The sequence below is a fragment of the Trichoderma citrinoviride genome (assembly GCF_003025115.1).
Source record: "Trichoderma citrinoviride strain TUCIM 6016 unplaced genomic scaffold BBK36scaffold_11, whole genome shotgun sequence".
In the NCBI taxonomy this organism is placed as follows: Eukaryota; Fungi; Ascomycota; class Sordariomycetes; order Hypocreales; family Hypocreaceae; genus Trichoderma; species Trichoderma citrinoviride.
Window position 1 is genome coordinate 437,295 of NW_020194719.1, and position 18,348 is coordinate 455,642.

Sequence of the window (18,348 nt, forward strand, 5' to 3'; positions counted from 1 at the left end):
TGCTAAAGAGCACATCAACGGCTAATGAAAGCCTCTGCGTATGAACTGTTTATATAGTAGGTCATCGACGACTGATGAGGAAGTGATACTACTTGAACTGTGTTTTCTACGATGGAAGTTCTGCTGTTTGCCACTTCACGGAGCCTTGATACCTTAGGTACCTTATGTAGACAGACGCCGAGCCGAAGTGTGGAGTTTGATCGGCTTCAGCTGGCAGAAGGAGAGAAGAGGTACCTTGGAGACTGACTGGTTCCCGACGGTATTTCGGGAGTGCCCACGCGTACCTGAGTAGTAATTTGAGTCTCGACTCCCGAGTCCCATCCTGCTTGACCATTATCATCCATGGTTCAAGGTCAGTCACTATTACAGTTGAGAAGAATGCCTGCCAAGGACCGCCGTTTACTGCCCTGCAAGGCAGACTGGCGACACTATTGGTGTTTGGAAATTAAAGACATCCAAAGCAAAGATGAGTGTGAAGCAAAAATAGCATCCTCCACGTTATCCATGAAAATTAGGTACGAATAGACTTGTTCCAACGACATGTGAATTGTGACAGGGGCCTTTGTCTTGCTGTAAGTAAGGTAGGTAGACGAGATAACCGACTTCATCCCCTCCATCCTTCAATCTAAATCCATGCCTCCAAGCACAAGACGCGAGATCGCACTGTGGCTGCGTCGTGTCTCAGCACGCCGATGGCCCGTCGCCGGCCGCACCCACTGTGCGATGCACCGTCCGGGGCTGCAACCGCACCTGGGCAATTATTATAGCGAGTCCTGCCGGGGCCGGGTCGCCTAACAGGGCGCTGCAAGAGGGCCCTGAAGCTAACCGCTCAGGGACAAGCCCGAGCCCGGCTGGCGCGAGGCAATGCAAAGGTCCGCCCGGCCCCTTGTTGGCCCCAGTCCAAACGAACACGTTGAACTTTTCCCACGGTGACGGCAATGGAAGCCCCTCGACTTTTCGGCTCAAGCGATTATACGCAGAGATAGCCTTCTTTTGCCGCCAACCACGTGGAGCCTTGCGGGAGCCTTGACAAATCTCCCAAGCTGGCAATCCGCTGAACTGGCCTTGCCTTCTTCCACTCCCTCTCTGCCTTGTTGAACACTCCATACTTGTACTTGTTCCTTTCTCACTGATTTCATCCTTCTCGAGTTCCGTCGAGAGTGACTTGAGACTTTGGGAATAGCTTCGTCTTACCTACCTTGCTCAGGCACATCGATACCCGCGATAAGGATCCCAGATCGTCGCCCCGCCGCTTTCGGCGCAACCCGCCAACCATGGACAACGCCTACGCTCTCCCCATCGACGCGGTGCTGGCCAACTTCGACGTCCGGGAGCACAGCGGCTTGACGGACAGTCAGGTTGAAGAGTTTCGGAAGAAACACGGCCGCAATGGTGCGCAGTCCCCGAGCCCCCAAGTCTGCACGACCCCGAGAGACCGCCGGGAGGAGAGAACGTATCTCGACTTGACATGATGCTAACAACCAGCATAGCGATCCCCGAAGAGCCTCCCACTCCCATTTGGGAGTTGATTCTCGAACAATTCAAAGACCAACTCGTCATCATCCTGCTCGGTTCCGCCGTTGTTTCCTTCGTCCTCGCCCTGTTTGAAGACGAGGGCGGCTGGAGCGCATTCGTCGATCCCGCAGTGGTAAGTGGTTTCGCGTGCAACTGGTTTGGACTTGGTCGCTAACCGGCATCTGTCGTGTGCCTGCAGATTCTCACGATCCTCATCCTCAACGCCGTCGTGGGCGTGTCCCAGGAAAGCAGTGCCGAAAAGGCCATCGCCGCCCTTCAAGAGTACTCCGCCAACGAAGCCAACGTCGTCCGCAATGGCGGACACGTATCCCGAGTCAAGGCCGACGAGCTTGTTCCCGGCGACATCGTGTCTGTTTCTGTCGGAGACCGCATCCCCGCCGACTGCCGCATCGTTTCCATCGAGAGCAACAGCTTTGCAGTGGACCAGGCTATCCTGACGGGAGAGAGCGAGAGCGTTGGGAAAGACCCTACCGCCGTCGTCGATGACGACAAGGCTGTCTTGCAGGATCAGGTGAACATGCTCTTCTCGGGGACCACGGTTGTCACAGGACGAGCCAAGGCCATTGTGGTCCTGACGGGCTCCAACACTGCCATTGGCGATATCCACGAGAGCATTACCGCCCAAATTTCCGAACCCACTCCCCTGAAGCAGAAGCTCAACGATTTTGGCGACAACCTGGCCAAGGTCATTACTGTCATCTGCATCCTCGTCTGGCTCATCAACATCCCCAACTTCAACGATCCCAGCCACGGCAGCTGGGCCAAGGGCGCCATCTACTATCTTAAGATTGCCGTGTCCCTGGGCGTGGCTGCCATTCCCGAGGGACTTGCGGTTGTCATTACGACTTGTCTTGCTCTGGGCACCCGTAAGATGGCGGCTAAGAACGCCGTTGTGCGAAGCCTGCCCTCCGTGGAAACTCTGGGAAGCTGCAGCGTCATCTGCTCCGACAAGACGGGTACACTTACCACCAACCAGATGAGCGTCAACAAGGTCGTCTATCTCAACGAAGCCGGAACCGACCTGACCGAGCTCACCGTCGAGGGTACAACGTATGCTCCCAAGGGTAACATTCTGCTCAATGGCCAGGTTGTCGAGGACCTTGCCACGACCTCACCTACGATCCGCCAGATGGCCGAGGTTGCCGCTCTCTGCAACGATGCCAAGTTGGCCTATGATTCACGTACCGCTACCTTCTCCAGTGTCGGCGAGTCCACCGAGGGCGCCCTCCGAGTCCTTGCTGAGAAGATCGGCCCTTGCGCCCCTGCTGGAACTGCTCTCGAAGACTGTGGACACTTTGCCAGCGCTGCGCATGAGAAGAGGCTCCCCCGGCTCGCGACTTACGAGTTCTCCCGTGACCGGAAGAGCATGTCGGTTGCCGTGCAAGACGGTTCGGCCAAGAAGCTGCTTGTCAAGGGAGCCCCTGAGTCGGTCATTGATCGCTGCACAAGCACCGTGATTGGTGCCAACGGCAACCGTGTTCCCCTGACCGAAAAGCTCCGTGGCCTCCTGCTCAAGGAAGTCGTCGAATATGGTAACCAAGGCCTTCGCGTCATTGCCCTGGCCAGCGTGGATGATATCTCTCAGCACCCGTTGGCTGGATCGGCCAAGACCACCGAACAGTATGCACAGCTGGAGCAGAACATGACCTTCCTCGGATTGGTTGGCATGCTGGATCCCCCTCGCCCTGAAGTGCCCGCGGCCATTAAGAAGTGCAAGGAGGCTGGTATCCGCATCATTGTCATCACCGGCGACAACCGCAACACGGCTGAGAGCATCTGCCGACAGATTGGTGTCTTTGGTCAGCATGAGGACCTTGAAGGGAAGAGCTATACCGGACGTGAATTCGACAACCTCAGCCCCGGCGAGCAGCTGGAGGCGGCTAAGCGAGCCTCGCTGTTCTCTCGTGTTGAGCCCAGCCACAAGTCCAAGCTGGTTGACCTCCTGCAGTCTCTGGGCGAGGTTGTGGCCATGACTGGTGACGGTGTCAACGATGCCCCTGCTCTGAAGAAGGCCGACATTGGTGTTGCCATGGGTTCCGGAACCGACGTCTCCAAGCTGGCCGCCGACATGGTGCTGGCTGACAGCAACTTTGCTACCATTGAGGTGGCCATCGAAGAGGGCCGCTCCATCTACAACAACACGCAGCAGTTTATCCGCTATCTGATCTCATCCAACATTGGCGAGGTGGTCTCCATCTTTTTGACGGCGGCCCTTGGCATGCCCGAGGCTCTGATCCCCGTGCAGCTGCTCTGGGTCAACCTCGTGACCGACGGTCTTCCCGCCACGGCACTGTCCTTCAACCCCCCTGATCACGGCATCATGAAGCGCCAGCCCCGTAGGAGAGACGAGCCCCTCATTGGTGGATGGCTGTTCCTGCGCTACCTGATCATTGGCACCTACGTCGGCCTCGCGACCGTTGCGGGTTACGCCTGGTGGTTCATGTACAACCCCGAGGGCCCTCAGATCAGCTTCCGCCAGCTCTCGAGCTTCCACCGCTGCTCGACCGAGTTCCCCGAGATCGGATGCGACATGTTCAGCAACGACATGGCCAAGTCGGCCTCGACGGTTTCGCTGTCGATCCTGGTGGTGATTGAGATGTTCAACGCCATGAACGCGCTGTCGTCCAGCGAGTCGCTGCTCACCCTCCCGCTGTGGAACAACATGATGCTCGTGTACGCCATCGCCCTGTCCATGGCCCTCCACTTTGTCCTCCTCTACACCCCGATCCTGCAGACCCTGTTTGGCATCCTGCCGCTGAATGCGCTGGAATGGAAGGCGGTCACCCTCATCAGTCTGCCTGTCATGTAAGTTTCGATGTACCCCCAGATCTATCTCTTCTATCCGAGTGTGCTATACTAACAAGTTGATTTCTTTGCAGTCTTATCGACGAGGTGCTCAAGATTATCGAGAGACAGTTTTTCATGCAGCAGAAGCCGGCTGCTGCCAAGGCCATCAAGGCAAAGAAGGAGGAATAGAGGAGGGGGGGACATTAGAGGGATATATCACACATATACATATACACAATGCATACAGGTATATAGAGGAAAAGAAAAGGCATCGCTATTGTTTAGCTGGTCGTCATTGGCTTGTCGAATGTTGCTGTGCAACTGTATTGGTGTTTCTTGTGAGTTTTATTCTCGTTTTGACTTTGAACATCACGGTGCGCCTACATCGTGATTCATGGTTAGTGTAACTAGGAGGGGAAGATGGAAGCATGAGAGAAATGGATTGGAAGGTAAAAGCGCAATGAATCAAATGGAACTTTCCCGGGTCATTTCTTCTCTTGGTTCTGCGTAGGTGTTTTGCCTTTTCCTTGCATGCCAGTATGATTGAGTCGTCGTCTTTGATCTCAGCTTCTCTCCATTCATTCAGTCACTTCGCATAGAACGCCCAGGTATAGATAGTTGATTTCATATGCCCATCTCTATAAACGTGTTTGGTATATCGTTATCTAGTCCTGTCTGCCCTTTAGTAACCTCTTGGTGACCTTGTCCTTCTCGATGATGTACACGTGGGCGCCCCAGCCGGAGAGGGCGTCGCGGTCGACGGCGTTTAGGAGGGCTTGTGAGATGGTTTCGAACAACGCATCGGGCTCCTAAAAAGTGTCACAGCAGGTTAATAAATGCTCCCTCAAAAGTGGAAAGAGAGTGAGAGAGAGGGAGGGAGGGAGAAGCATTACCAAATCAGGCTCCCACAAGCCTTCGCACATGCCAAACAGCTGCTCCGACGCCGTCCCCGAGACGATAAAGTCCTTTGCGAAATCAATGCACCCGATGCTGTCGAAGCCGCAGATGAAGGGGCTGCCCGTCTTGGGATCCAGGCCCGCGACGACGGGCGAGACGAAGTAAGGGCCGAAGCGGCGCTCGTAGAGGGAGGAGGAGACGAGGTTGGCAAAGGTGCGCGGGGCGATGGCGCGCTCCTCGCGGAGGCGGTACATGTTGACCTTGTAGGGGAAGTTGTTGGAGATGGTGAGGGCCTGGAGGCCGAGGCGGAGGTCGCAGGCGATGGCGACGCAGTCCTTGCCGACCATGGCGACGCAGGCGCCGCCGTCTTGAGGAGGGGTGTTAGTTGGGGGTGGTGGTTATGATTGGGGTTGGCATGGGGGGAGATTGCGGGAACTGACTGATGGAAAAGGGAGAAGACTATGGCAGAGAGGAGAGAGAGAGAGAGAGAGAGTTAGCCTGGTTCTGTCTTTGGTGATGCTATCGAGGGGGAGTCGAGTTGGGCCATGGATGATTCCCATCTACATATACAAACGTACCATGATGGCTTCTTGTGTCTCTGTTGGAATGCTGCAGCGGGCAGAGCAGATCAAGCGACCCTTAGTCCACACCCGAGTACCGGTTCGTCGCCTGGAGATCCGAGAGAGTCAATGCCGCTGTGATGTTCGTTTCGTCTGGGGCCGTCCAGTTGCAGGTTTCCGCAGGTTTGGTGAAGTTGAGAGATGGGTTCAGTTTGGCTTGCATCGGAGCTTCCCTTGCAAGCTCGCACCAGCCCCAAGACAGCACAGCTCCTCCCACAGGCAAACATGGTCTGGCGTGGCCTTGCCTTGGCCATTGGCGGCGCAACTTCGACTTGTGGCGCGTGGCTCGCTCCCGAGCTTCTGCCGCTGTGGCTGGTGTATGTATACTACTTGTAGTGCCATATACTCGTACTCGTAGAGGTGGCTTATGTAATGCTCGTTGTCGTCGTCTGGGGAGGCTGCCTGCGGATTGTTCGAGAAGTGCTTTGTTCTGGGCCGGTTGATGCGGTGGGTCCCTGGATATCTAATCTGGCCCGGCTTGAAGCTTCGCATCGCAATCGAGCAGTTGCATTCTTTTGCTTCACTGACAGGCAAAGAGAGAGAGAGAGATTACACAACAGCCCTGAGCGGATAATCGTTGGTTTTCACCCAGCTTTTTGCTTCTTCTTTGTGATTTGCAAGGCTTTTTCGTGTTACTTTGCGCTTCTACATACTGGCTTAATCCCCGCCTACGACAACCGCCAACTCCAAACCCCACCACCAACGCATGCCGTAGAGCTCCAGGATCGCCTGTCCTCGTCGTATACGGTGCTGCAGCAAACAGTTCAAGCTGCGACTCCAGCCGCTGGAGAGTTTCGCAATCTCAACCCTGCTTCTTCCACCAACAATCAGCCATCATGTCGTCGCACGTCGTCGTCATCGCCACGGATCTGAGGCGCACAACCGTCAAAGTCAGTCCGGGCACGTACCTGTCAGACGTCCTCGAGGAAGCTTGCAAGAAGCTCGGCTTGGACAGCAACAAGTACCTGATAAAGTACGTATTGAAAAATGATCTTTGCGCCTGCTTTTCCAGAACCCCTCATCGCCATGCTCTAACAAGTTTCGGTTTCTCCAGACACAAGCAAAAGCAAGTCGACCTCTCCATACCCTTCCGCACCTCGGGCCTCATCGCCGGCGCCAAGCTCGAGCTCGTCCAAAAGTCCAAGACGCCCTCCGCCGTCCAGATCGCCCTGCAGCTGCCGCAGCCTGAAGCCAAGGAGATCCCCGGCGGCCGGCTGATCAACAAGTTCCCCTCGGACCTGTCAATATGGCAGGTGCTGCGGCAGTTTGAGAGCGGCGAGGCCAGCGCGGGCAAGAACATCAACATCACGGCCAGGGGCGTGGCCGAGACGGTCGGCGGCGGCGGCTCGGGCGCCGGGCAGCTTTACTACGAGACGCCGGTCCTGAACATCATGGGGAGGGAGCTGGCGTCGTTGGCCGACTTTCAGAAGACGCTGTCGCAGCTGGGGCACAACTCCGGGAATGTCCTGATACGGCTGACGTTTAGGAGGACTGACCAGACGCTCTATGAGGCGATGGAGCAGATTGGGGCATTCTTCAAGGAGGAAGAGAGGATCAAGGTAGAAGATAAGATCAAGGAGGAAGAGAAGAGTGCGGCATCGGCATCGGCATCGGCCGCTGAGCAGGAGAAACCTCAAAACCCACCCGCGGATAGAGATACACCCATGGCCGAAGCTCCGTCAGAGCCCGTGGACAACTCGACAACAGCCCGGGAGCATGACGATGCTTCGGCTCAAGTCACACAAGACGCAACCACCTCACAATCACTACAGGGCGATGGCCAACAAACCACGCAAGAACCGAATAAGAACTCGGAACTCCTGTCCCGCTTCCAGCCAGTCAATATCTTTCTGGCACCCACGAACTCGACCCCCGCCGCAGCCCTGCTCCCAGCCGACGAGGACGACTTCACGCCCACCATCGCCCACGCCCAGCTCCACCAAGCCCGGCTACAGGAGAGCTCCCGCAACAGGCGGCTCCTGTCGGACAAGGAAATCGAGGAAAGGGAGGCCGCCGAGCGGGCCAAGATCGCGGCCGTCAAGTCCGTGCTCATCAAGGTGCGCTTCCCGGACAACACCAGCAGCGACTGGGAAGTCAGTCCGTCGGACACGGGCGCGTTCCTGTATCAAGCGGTGCGGCACGTCATGGCCGACAGCGAGCAGCCCTTCCACCTGGTCATCCCGGGCAGCAAGACGGTGATCAAGGACGACGACGCGCCCCAGCATAGCCTGATCAGGGCGTATAAGCTTTCCGGGAGGGTGCTCGTCAGTCTGGTGTGGGACGACGGCGTGCCGGCCGATGTGAGGAAGCGGCCCTTTTTGAAGGCCGACTTTGCGCAGCAGGGGCAGGCCATCAAGGTGCCTGAGATACCGACGGCGGAGGACGACGACAAGGATGGGCCGAGCGTGGTGCCGCAGGTCCAGAAGGCGCCGGAGAAGAGGGATGGCGGAGAGGGTTCTGGGAAGAAGATGCCCAAGTGGCTCAAGTTGGGGAAGAAGTAGACTGAACGAGAAAGGAAGCCGAGCTGTATTAGAACTATTTCCTATGTTGGGTAGCGCTTTGTGTACGAATCACAGAATCTAAAGCAGACCAAAAGACCATTGTGGGACATTGGTGACAGAACTTCTCTTGAAAGGTCACCAAGGCAAGTTTGTAGTCACATCAATTGGGAACAACTGGTGAAGAAACAAAGGGTACAACGTCTCGGGGATCTGGGTCTTCCTTAACGGCACGTCCTTTTCACTTTTTGAAAGAAATTTCCAGATTTCCGAAGAACGAAACGCAGGCTATAACAATGCGCCGCCCAGGCCCCCTCATTTGAATCGATCAAAAAGCACGACCGCGCCGAAATGCCCCGTATGAAAAACCCGTTGTTTGTTTCCCCCAAATAAAATTGAGTCTGGTTTTTGGTTGTGTTTGTTCATGGAATGTCATTTTTATTTCTGCCATTACCAAAAGGTATATATCCTCTCCCTGCCCATCGCTCCGCTGTCTTTTTTTCGGTTCTTGTATAAAAAAAAGCACACCGTTTAGTGAGCACGACGGGACTCGGCGATGACGCGCTGGAGCTCGTCGACCTTTCTCTTGGCACGGCCGAAGGTACCGAGCTGGGAAGAAACATGCACGTTAGCATCCATGTCGTGATGAGGACTTGATGTTGTAATTGTGTGAGACGTACCCTCTTCTTGGCCAGCTTACGGGCACGCTTGTCCTTGCTGTTTCGGAGCAGTTCGATGACACGGCGCTCGTAGGGGGCGAGGCTACACAAGAAACAAACAAATGATTAGCATTCTCTCATCAAGAGTTTTTCGAGACAAAACGTCATAGAAAAAAAGCAGAACAGCAAGAAAAGGTTATAAAACTCACCCAGCAACCTCCTTGACGACCTCACGCACGAAAGCGGTTCGCTTGCTCAGGTGGCCCTTGGTGCGGGAAACACGGGGCTTGACAACACGAGCAGTGGTCTTCTATATTTTTTGCAAAACAGGTACAAACCCAAAACGTCAGCGTCCATCGTCTGCCAGCGAGAGCACGGGGGGCAGAGATCCTCCACGAGGTGAGATCGCGAGTTGACGTACGTGGCCCTTGTTCAGGCCAACGGCCAGACCGGTCTTTGCAGGCGTTTCCTTGGCCATCTCGAAGATGTTTCTTTTGTCGACTGGGAAAAAGTTGTCGAGTTAGGAATTGAGTGGTTGTCGAAAAGAAACGGGGGGATCCTCTTCTTTTTTTTTTCCGCAGACGAAGTTCTGAGCGGGAAAGACGCTAGTGGGTTAATTTTGGCGAATGGACACTCGGGTGTGCGAATTTTTCCGGGCGGGATATTGTGGGTCACGTGCGCGAGGGTAAGCGATAAGATAAGAGTTGGTGCTGCAAGCTGCTGGGTTGGGCTTAGTTGGAGTCTAGGCGGAGGTGGTGCGGCGTGACTGGTCTGTTCTGGGGCGCTGTCTGAATCGGGGTAGCAAGTTGGTCTGTTATGTAATGGCCAAGATAGAGAACGCTGGTTGCCGCTCGGAGCCGTGATGGATATCCATCGCTTACACGAGGATATAGGCGGTAGCAGCGGTGGTTCATGGTATCGCATACTTGGCGCTTGCTTGCAGGTCGCATTGCTCAATCGGGCTGAAGATTGCGACGGGGCGCTTGTTTAACTGCCCCGTGCTTCATCTCATCTCATCAAAAGCACAGTCCCCCAGCTGAAAAAGTCCGTCCCATCTACTACAGGTACTATGTGCAACTACATACAAACCGCCTCGCCACGTTATCGAGCTCGGTGAATTCTAGAACAAGCTTATCGCAAACACATCCGCCTCGCGAGTCATGAAGCGGTTTGCGTCGACAAGTCAAGGCTGGAGCCTCGCGAACCGGTTGCTAATACAATGAGATACTGGTATTCCCGCCGGCTACCCGGATGGCAGGCAGGAAAATGGCGTGAGTTTGCTGTTGAGGTGGAAGCAGGGTGAACAGAGGAGGCATGTCCCGATCGCCAATCGAATCGGGAACACAACGATCAGATGGCCTGTCCGTTCCGAAGGCACAAGTAAGGGGTGTCATGAGCCAAGAGACAGGGGGAAGAAGCTTCCGTACGTACGATGGCCATCAGTTCTGCAAAGCTGCAAGAAGCACAACCAGAGGAAGAAAGGGGCCCCTTGCTCCGCCGTTGTGGCATGCAGCTTCACAGCAAGCATCTGGACGAGCTGCTCCCCGCTTCGATTCCTCGAGCTATAGTACTACCTACTATCACTACTTGTAATACCATGTCAGCTCGCTGTTGGCCGTTGCAATTGAAAAACAACAGACCAAAAGGGCCGGCAGTCAGAGGGGACACTAGAGCAGAAGAGTGTCGTCTTGCATGCCGCCATCGAGCCCCATTGGCCTTGTCTCCTGCGTCCGCGACGAAAGCACGCAGCAGTGGGCGTCTAGAGCGCCTATTTCATGATAACGCCCATCTTCCCAAGGCGCAAAGTCCCATACGAAGTACTCGTAGCGGGTTGGGTATGATAAATAATGCGTGCGTGTGGAAAGAGACAAGAGGTGCCTTTGGCTCCATTCCCATCGTCATATCGTGGGCCATCCTTCTCGCGCTGTCGTCAGATAACGGCCGCGTCTCACAAGGTCCCGACACCTTCTCCGTTTGGCAACGCCTTTGACAAGCTGCGAACTGCTTTTCCGGCCCCCCCCCCCATCACAGGCGATTGGGCGGGTAGTAGTGATTCGCAACGTAGGGCATGACGTAGGTTTCGAGGGACGGGTTGATGTTGGCGACTTGGAACTTGTGCCTTCAAGGTTAGCAGCACGATGCAAGTTTGAAGGGTCCGGTTCATGGCCGTGCTTGACTCGACTGCGGGCGTGTTAGCGCGCTTGCTACCAGCACTGACCACGAAGAGGTGAGATAAGGCAAAGAAAGCAACGTGCCGCTGGCGATTCGATGCTCTCCCATTGTCACAAATGCACTCACTCACTCGCTCGCTGCACGTGTGCCCTCGCCGGCAATTCGTTATCAGGGGCTGGGTGATGAATCAATTGCCCCTGGTGCTGGTGACTTGCGGTCTGCCTATCTGCCTGCCTGTCTGTCTGTCTGTCTGTCAAGGTAAGGCGGCACTTGTTCTGTACCTCCAATTGGTGTGACGGGAGCAGTAGTACTTAAGGTAGTAATACTACTTCGTATCCCGTCTCTCCTCCTTTCTTCCCGCTTCTCCTCACTCTTCATCCCGCAGACGCACAAAGAACATGACATGAGTAACAGCAACAGCAACAGCAACATCTCTCTCTCTCTCTCTCTCTCTTCACTCATCTCGATGCTACATTACCTCAACCACTGCACAAGGTCCTTGCTAGACCAGCCCCAAAGCGCGGGGTGACCCAGCCCGAGTCGAGCCTAGCGGGGGGGCTGGACCAGAGGGCTGGCGAATGACCTCCAGGGCCTGTCGCCTAGCGCCGTGGCCTGACCAGAAGCAGCAGCAGCGGGCAGGCAGCTAAAGGATAGGGCCCGCTGCGGCAGGTGCAGCTTCCCCGACTCTTTCGATGCTTCAGTCCGTTATAGTAGTACTTCGTGCTTGCTGGACATGATGGCAGATAATGGAGACCCCCCTCTTAATACCTCAGCCTGCTGCCTCTCTATCTGATCTGTCTTATTATACCGAGCGGGCGTGACTCGCCATCTCCCTTTTCTCTTCTCTTCCTGTTTTCCCTCCTCCCCCCCCCCCTTCTAGATCTCCTTCATCAACAGTCCATGCTGCAATTCGCAATGACACGACGGTAATACGCCTTGCTACACCGACGTCATCAGCAGCCCACTCCGTCGGTGCATCCTGTCGAGATAAGGCGACCTCAGCGCTTCTGCCCCCATCGCGGCCGTCACGCACCGAACTCCGCCGCGGTCCCTCCATCACGGCTGTTTCAGGGTGATAAACAGAAAGAAAAAACTCCTTCTTCTGCAACAAAGACACAAGATAACGGAGGGAGGCCGCAGCGACAAACCAACCCCCCCAAGGCCTCTCCCCTCCCCCAGAATACATCAACCCATCTCCAACCATCAACCCATCCCTTCCTCACCAGAACAGCCCTCAACATGTCCAACCTCCCCTCTCAGCATCCCACGCTCGCCCTCCACCTCACCGACCTCACCCTCACCCCGCTCATCACCTCCGCCTCGTCGCCCGCCCACCTCGAGTCCCTCACCTCCCTCACCTCGAGCGCAATCACCGCCCAGACCGCCGCCCAGCGCGCCAACCTCGGCCGCCCCCAGCGCATCATGGTCGAGTACCCGGACTCGGGCGCCGTCGTCCTGCAGTCCTACCTCGACCCGCGCGAGTCGGGCGGCGGCGGCGGCGGTGTCTTGGAGAGTGAGGCCGGGTCCGTCTCCAAATACAAGCACGATCACGGCCACGGCCACGGCCACGACGCCGAGGCTGACGTCGATGTCGATGTCGATGTCGATGTCGAGGCTGACGATGCGACCGCCAGGACGGCCGACGACGCCGGTCCGCCCGTGCTCATCGGCGTCGTCGTCGCCGCTTCGTCGGACGATGCGAGGGAAGCCAGGCGCGCTGCTGCGAGGTTGGAGCGCATCGGGCGGGAGATTCAAAAGGAGTGGGCGGCTCAGGGGCTGGACAACGACACCGACGGGAGGAGCACGCCCGAATGAGAAAAGAAGCATCCAAAGCCCAAGGGGAACGAATAACCAGAAACCATGAATGGCCATATATATATATCTATATATGGCTATGCATGCAGCCAGCCATTCCGCATCAGCGACAGTCCCGACACCGAACCAGGCGGAGTCGGATCAGCATGAAGAAGCTCCAAGAGGATACTGGGAGCTGCATTCGCGACGATTGATTAATTACCACTTACAGAGAAACGGGGGAATGAAAGGTGCAGGAAGAATGAAAGGAAAAGGCAGCATACTTTGGGAAGCGTCGGCGCAGACACAAAAAGGGACGAGATGTTTTTTTTATCATACATGCGCATTTAATGAGAAGACGGCTGGCTTGATTTCTTTTGCATTCTTCTTTTCGACGTTTTCTACTCACGTCTCTTTTCTTTGCCCTCCGATTCGCAACGCATGCAGCGTTAATAGTACCTACCTAAGTATGTGGTATACAGGAGATCCAAAGGATGTTGTGCTACCTACAGAGTAGTACCCTAGGTGGCTTGCAATGTTGGCTCCCAATGGCGTTCCAAAGAAGTCGGGGCTGTTTTTTGGAGTAATGGGCAATTGACTTTTTCTTTGCTCTCTCTTTTTCATTTCATATTCATCATTGAGTTTGCAAACGTGCTTTAAAAACGAAAAATCTCTTGACGTTTCCCGTGATTCCGGGACTTTCGTCGTCGCAACGTACATGACATCCCCCTTTTATCAATACAGACACTTTCTTTCCACATGTTTTTTTTTATTTATCGAAACTTTTAACTAGATTTATGCATAAAAGAAACAGTATATATATATATATATCCTCTTAACATCCTGCTACCAGCTTAGATGAGCTGCTGGAAGGCACGGTTGATGGGAGAGCGGACGTTGGGGACGTCCTTCCAGAAGTCAATGGTGAGGAGAGCGCGCTTCGTGATGCCCTCGGGGGTGAACTCGAACTTCTATAGTAATGGGTCAGCAATCTGTTCTTGTTATCTCTCGTATAGTGATTCCAACGCACCTTGTAAACGTCCTTGTAGGCGCCGGAGGCACCGAATCGGTTGAGACCAAACTGCTCGTGAGTGTATCGCTCCCAGCCCATGGTGCTCATCACCTCAATGGACAGAGAGGGGATGCCGTCGGGCAGGACGGAGAGTCTGTACTCCTTGGACTGAGCATCAAACACCTCGAAGCAGGGCATGGAGACGATGCGGGCCTTGACGTTGTGCTTCTCCAGGAGGTACTTGGCGGCGTCCACGGCGATGGAAACCTCGGAACCGGTGGACACCAGAGTGATCTGGGCACCCTCGACCTCCTGCAGGACGTAGCCTCCCTTGATGGCCTTCTCGATGACGGAGCCCTCGAGCTGGGGCAGGTTCTGGCGAGACAGGGCAATGATGCTGGGGGTGTGCTTGGAGGTCAGGGCAATGTAGTAGGCGGCACTGGTCTCGTTGCCGTCGGCGGGGCGCCACACCATGCAGTTGGGCAGGGCACGGAAGTGAGCCAGAGTCTCGATAGGCTGGTGAGTAGGGCCGTCCTCGCCCAGGCCGATGGAGTCGTGGGTGGCGACCCAGATGACGCGGACGCGGGACAGAGCGGACAGGCGGACGGCACCGGCGGCGTAGGAGACGAAGTTGAGGAAGGTACCGCCATAGGGGATGATGGTGCCGTAGGCGGCCAGGCCGTTCATGATGGCACCCATACCGTGTTCACGGACACCGTAGCGGATGTATCGTCCAGTGTAGTCACCGAGGCCGGTGTCAGGGTTCTGGAAGTCAACAGCGTCCTTCCAACGGGTCAGGTTGGAACCAGTCAGATCGGCAGATCCACCCTGGAGCTCGGGCAGCACGTTGTGAATCTTGGTAAGGACGGTCTCGGACAGCTTTCGGCTGGCAATGGCAGCATCGCTGGGCGAGTAGACGGGCAGGTTCTTCTCCCAGCCCTCGGGCAGCTCGCCCTTGAGGCGGCGCTGGAGGTCGGCAGCCTCGGCGGGGTACTTCTCGGCGTACTGGGCGAACAGCTTGTTCCACGCCTCCTCGGCGGCAGCGCCCTCAGCAGAGTGGCGGGCGTAGAGGTCAGTGACCTCCTTGGGGACGACGAAGCTCTCCTCGGGGTTGAAGCCAAACTTCTGCTTGAGCTGCTTGATGTCGTCGGCCTTGAGGGGAGAGCCGTGGACTCCGTGGGTGCCCTCCTGGAGGGAGCCGAAGCCAATGGTGGTTCGCAGCTTGATGATTGAGGGCTTGTCCTTGACCTGTTGGCACCTCTTGATGGCGGCCTCCATGCCCTCGAGGTCGTGGTCGCCGTTCTCGACAACCTCGACGTGCCAGCCGTAGGCCTCGTAGCGCTTGGCCACGTCCTCGGTGAAGGCAACGTTGGTGTCGCCGTCAATGGAAATGTGGTTGTCATCGTAGATGCAGATGAGGTTGCCGAGCTTGAGGTGGCCGGCCAGGGAAGAGGCCTCGCCAGAGACACCCTCCATCAAGCAGCCATCGCCGAGGAAGCAGTAGGTGTAGTTGTCAATCAGGTTGAAGCCGGGCTTGTTGAAGGTGGCGGCAGTGTGGGCCTGGGCCATGGCCAGACCGACGGCATTGGAAATACCCTGACCCAGGGGGCCAGTGGTGACCTCGACACCGGGAGTGTCGTGGGCCTCGGGGTGACCAGGAGTCTTGCTGTCGACGGACTGTAGAGATCTCGTGTTAGTGCTGCGAGATTTGACCCCGGCCGCTGTTGTAACAGGCCCATGGTGACGGGATCTTTCCCACTCGACTCTTCGTCATCTTCCTCTATTTCGGTGAAGGCTGGAAACTTACTCGGAAGGCCTTGAGGTCATCGATGGTCAGGTCGAAGCCGAACAGGTGAAGCAGAGCATACTGGAGCATGCAGCCGTGGCCGTTGCTAGATTGGGCCGAAAAAAGCACCTGTCAGTCTCACGATTTCGCCGTGCGGGGAAACTCCTGCCTTTCCCCTGCGTTTCCTTTTCCTTTGGTACTTGTTTGTGGGGGGGGAAGGGTAGTAACTCACGAGAGAACGAATCGGTCACGGTTCACCCACTTGGGGTTCTTGGGGTTGAACCTCATGAACTTGTCCCACAGGACGTGGGCAATGGGAGCCATGCCCCTGCGATTGTCGTCGTTAGCAGCCAGCTCGGCGGAAGCGGCGGGAACTGCGCGTCACAGGCAGCGTGGGCGGAACTCACATGGGGGCACCGGGATGGCCCGAGTTGCTCTTGAAGGTGGCATCGACCTGGAATTCGCAGAATCGGTCAGCCAATTGCTCTCATTTGTCGTCGTTTTGCTTCAATTCCGTCTTCTCGCAGCTCCTCCTATCGTCTATTTCTCGTCCGTAAGGCATTCCGCTGCTTCGGTGCTGACGGCGACCCCTCTTCGTCACCACTGCTCTCGGGCGTAAAAAAAACAGACCACAGCTGTCCTCGCATGGAGGGGCAATGGCGGGGTAAGGAAAACCAGAGCAAGGGAGAGAGAGAGAGAGAGAGAACTTACCGCGAGCAGGCGGATGGTGTTGATGGCCTTCTGGTCAACCTCTGTGTAGCCCATGATTGCGAATGGTCGATCAGCGCTATACGGGAAAATAGGGTATCAAGATAAAATTGGGGAGGGGATGGAGAGAGAAGAGACTGGAGCGGCGAGACGGGGGGAGGCAGCAATATAAGGCAGCGGCAGCTCAGATCGGAGCTGGTGTTGAACGAGGGAGCCTCTTTTTGTTGAGGGGTTAACGTACTAAACACCCGTTTATGTCATGCACGGCGTCGTTTGTAAGGCATTAGGGGATCATTCTCGGCGGGCACCCCGCTGGAGCTTCCCAGTTCCAGGGCCAGCAGCCCCTCCAGACGCTGCCACGAGCCCCTCTGACGCCGCCCTACTGGAGCCCCGGAGGCAGCGCAGCCAGGCGTTCGGCAAATGGAATTCGGAGCGCAAGTTCCAGCGGGTCCGGACCATGTCGCCGCTAGGGGCAGATACTTCAGATGATGCATCCATCGCTGCGATTTGAACTCGATGCGGCTCGCCTTTCTGCCGTGGCTCTTTATTGCGTCCGGTCTTTCTAGGTACACAAGGCAATACGAGAGCTGTTTGGCATTTATTGCCTCTGTCCTGGTCGTCCTTGCCTTGTGACCCGTCATCCTTGTATCCGAAACAACCAATGGGTTGCTGCTGATATCTACATACCTTACTACAATCATCACGGCTACAGCACAGCAAACGGCTTCTTCCGCCTTCCTGGAAGCCCCGTTGAGGCAACGGATCTACCGCCGCTTGACGCAATCGCAATGCCATCCACCGGGGAAACGGCTCCCAAACAGCGGAGACTCCCATCAAATCTCGTACCACCAAGAGGCAAACAAAAGCCCAGACGGCCGCACCTTTGCTGGCAACCAACGGTCTTGTACTATTGCCCTTTTCTCAGCAACATTGAACCGATGGCTCCATTTGGATACTCCGTTTCGGCCCGGTGACGTAGAGCAGAGGCAAGCTTTCAAACGGCTGGCTCTTCAAATTCTTTCTTTCGTCCATCCATGCTACCTGACAATTGATTCCATCGAGGTACATGCAGACATTACGGCCTCGATAGCCCTAGCAAAAGTCTCTTGAGCCAACTCGCCTCCCGTCTCCAAACCCGGGCAACCCGCGCACATGCAGCCTCATGCGCTTCAAACACCGCGAAAGCCATGCCAAGTCCACGCATTAGCCCACATTATAATACGATAGGCTACAGTATCGTCAACCCATTCTCAATGCCTATATCCACGCATCCATCCATCCCTCCCCTACTAGTTTTGTATGTAAGCGTGCCTCAAAGCATTTTCTAAGCATCACGGAACCCCCACCACCAATCAGACGGGCGGGAGCAAGACACCTTGTAGTAGTAGCTGGTTGGCGCTATTCTACTCCAATAACCCGATCTGGGCATCCCGGAGTTCCGCGTAAGTTGGCGTTGAAGAAATAAAGCAGAGGAAATGGGCGGCGCTGGCCGGATCGTTGCTGGAAGTCGATTTCAGGCTGTTTCTGCCGAGTTTCGGGCTTAACAAGCTGACCCAAGCTTTTTTGGCATTTCGCCAGTCGGCACTCATCAACAGCTTCGTACAGATAAACTGATCGATGAGAATTTTCAGCTGCCACCTTGATAAAGTCCATGAAGCTTCATGTCTTCCAATATATGATTGATATGGTGTGAGATGAAAGAACAATTCCTTGCATTCAATACATAAAATGAGTCGCTCCAAGTGAGGTTTGCCAAAGCCCTTGTAGTGCCGCCTTCACTTACCCACTTTCCATGAAGCAACTCAATTTTTCACCACTCATCAAAGCCACCATCATAACCCATCACGATAACAAAAGCAACATCAAAGCACAAAAAACC

The 18,348-nt window shown here is 55.7% G+C and overlaps 6 protein-coding genes across 6 annotated transcripts; 3 read left to right on the plus strand and 3 right to left on the minus strand.

The window, feature by feature from the left end:
• The first annotated feature begins 1,003 nt into the window (after positions 1-1,003).
• BBK36DRAFT_1136003 (calcium P-type ATPase-like protein) lies at positions 1,004-4,584 on the plus strand. Its single transcript, XM_024892833.1, has 5 exons — positions 1,004-1,086; positions 1,156-1,392; positions 1,491-1,648; positions 1,715-4,341; positions 4,416-4,584. Exons 2-5 carry the CDS (start codon positions 1,275-1,277, stop codon positions 4,510-4,512), a joined length of 3,000 nt encoding a protein of 999 aa, XP_024747496.1. The 5' UTR covers positions 1,004-1,086; positions 1,156-1,274; the 3' UTR covers positions 4,513-4,584.
• Positions 4,585-4,985: 401 nt separating this feature from the next.
• On the minus strand, positions 4,986-5,589 carry BBK36DRAFT_1178514 (20S proteasome, beta subunit; the record flags this gene model as incomplete). The annotated part of the gene is made up of 2 exons (XM_024896134.1): positions 5,217-5,589; positions 4,986-5,132 (listed from the first exon to the last, which is right to left on the minus strand). The coding sequence occupies exons 1-2, from the start codon at positions 5,565-5,567 to the stop codon at positions 4,989-4,991; spliced, it is 495 nt and encodes a 164-aa protein (XP_024747497.1). The 5' UTR covers positions 5,568-5,589.
• A 1,087-nt stretch (positions 5,590-6,676) lies between these two features.
• On the plus strand, positions 6,677-8,341 carry BBK36DRAFT_1124343 (hypothetical protein; the record flags this gene model as incomplete). The annotated part of the gene is made up of 2 exons (XM_024891156.1): positions 6,677-6,813; positions 6,895-8,341. 2 exons carry the CDS (start codon positions 6,677-6,679, stop codon positions 8,339-8,341), a joined length of 1,584 nt encoding a protein of 527 aa, XP_024747498.1.
• A 528-nt stretch (positions 8,342-8,869) lies between these two features.
• BBK36DRAFT_21815 (ribosomal protein L36e) lies at positions 8,870-9,475 on the minus strand (the record flags this gene model as incomplete). The annotated part of the gene is made up of 4 exons (XM_024897927.1): positions 8,870-8,947; positions 9,019-9,100; positions 9,207-9,307; positions 9,419-9,475. The coding sequence occupies 4 exons, from the start codon at positions 9,473-9,475 to the stop codon at positions 8,870-8,872; spliced, it is 318 nt and encodes a 105-aa protein (XP_024747499.1).
• A 2,933-nt stretch (positions 9,476-12,408) lies between these two features.
• Positions 12,409-12,984, plus strand: BBK36DRAFT_1124878 (hypothetical protein; the record flags this gene model as incomplete). Its single annotated transcript, XM_024891206.1, has 1 exon — positions 12,409-12,984. One exon carries the CDS (start codon positions 12,409-12,411, stop codon positions 12,982-12,984), a length of 576 nt encoding a protein of 191 aa, XP_024747500.1.
• An 833-nt stretch (positions 12,985-13,817) lies between these two features.
• Positions 13,818-16,526, minus strand: BBK36DRAFT_1124756 (transketolase-like protein; the record flags this gene model as incomplete). The annotated part of the gene is made up of 6 exons (XM_024891193.1): positions 13,818-13,934; positions 13,994-15,652; positions 15,783-15,867; positions 15,994-16,089; positions 16,169-16,215; positions 16,473-16,526. 6 exons carry the CDS (start codon positions 16,524-16,526, stop codon positions 13,818-13,820), a joined length of 2,058 nt encoding a protein of 685 aa, XP_024747501.1.
• Positions 16,527-18,348: the final 1,822 nt, after the last annotated feature.

Bases quoted from the DNA above. Each gene is read 5' to 3' on its own strand.
- BBK36DRAFT_1136003 (XM_024892833.1), top strand. From the start codon at position 1,275: ATGGACAACGCCTACGCTCTCCCCATCGACGCGGTGCTGGCCAACTTC. The intron at 1,649-1,714 runs GTAAGTGGTTTC...GTGTGCCTGCAG, and splicing joins CATTCGTCGATCCCGCAGTG to ATTCTCACGATCCTCATCCT. The intron at 4,342-4,415 runs GTAAGTTTCGAT...ATTTCTTTGCAG, and splicing joins CTCATCAGTCTGCCTGTCAT to TCTTATCGACGAGGTGCTCA.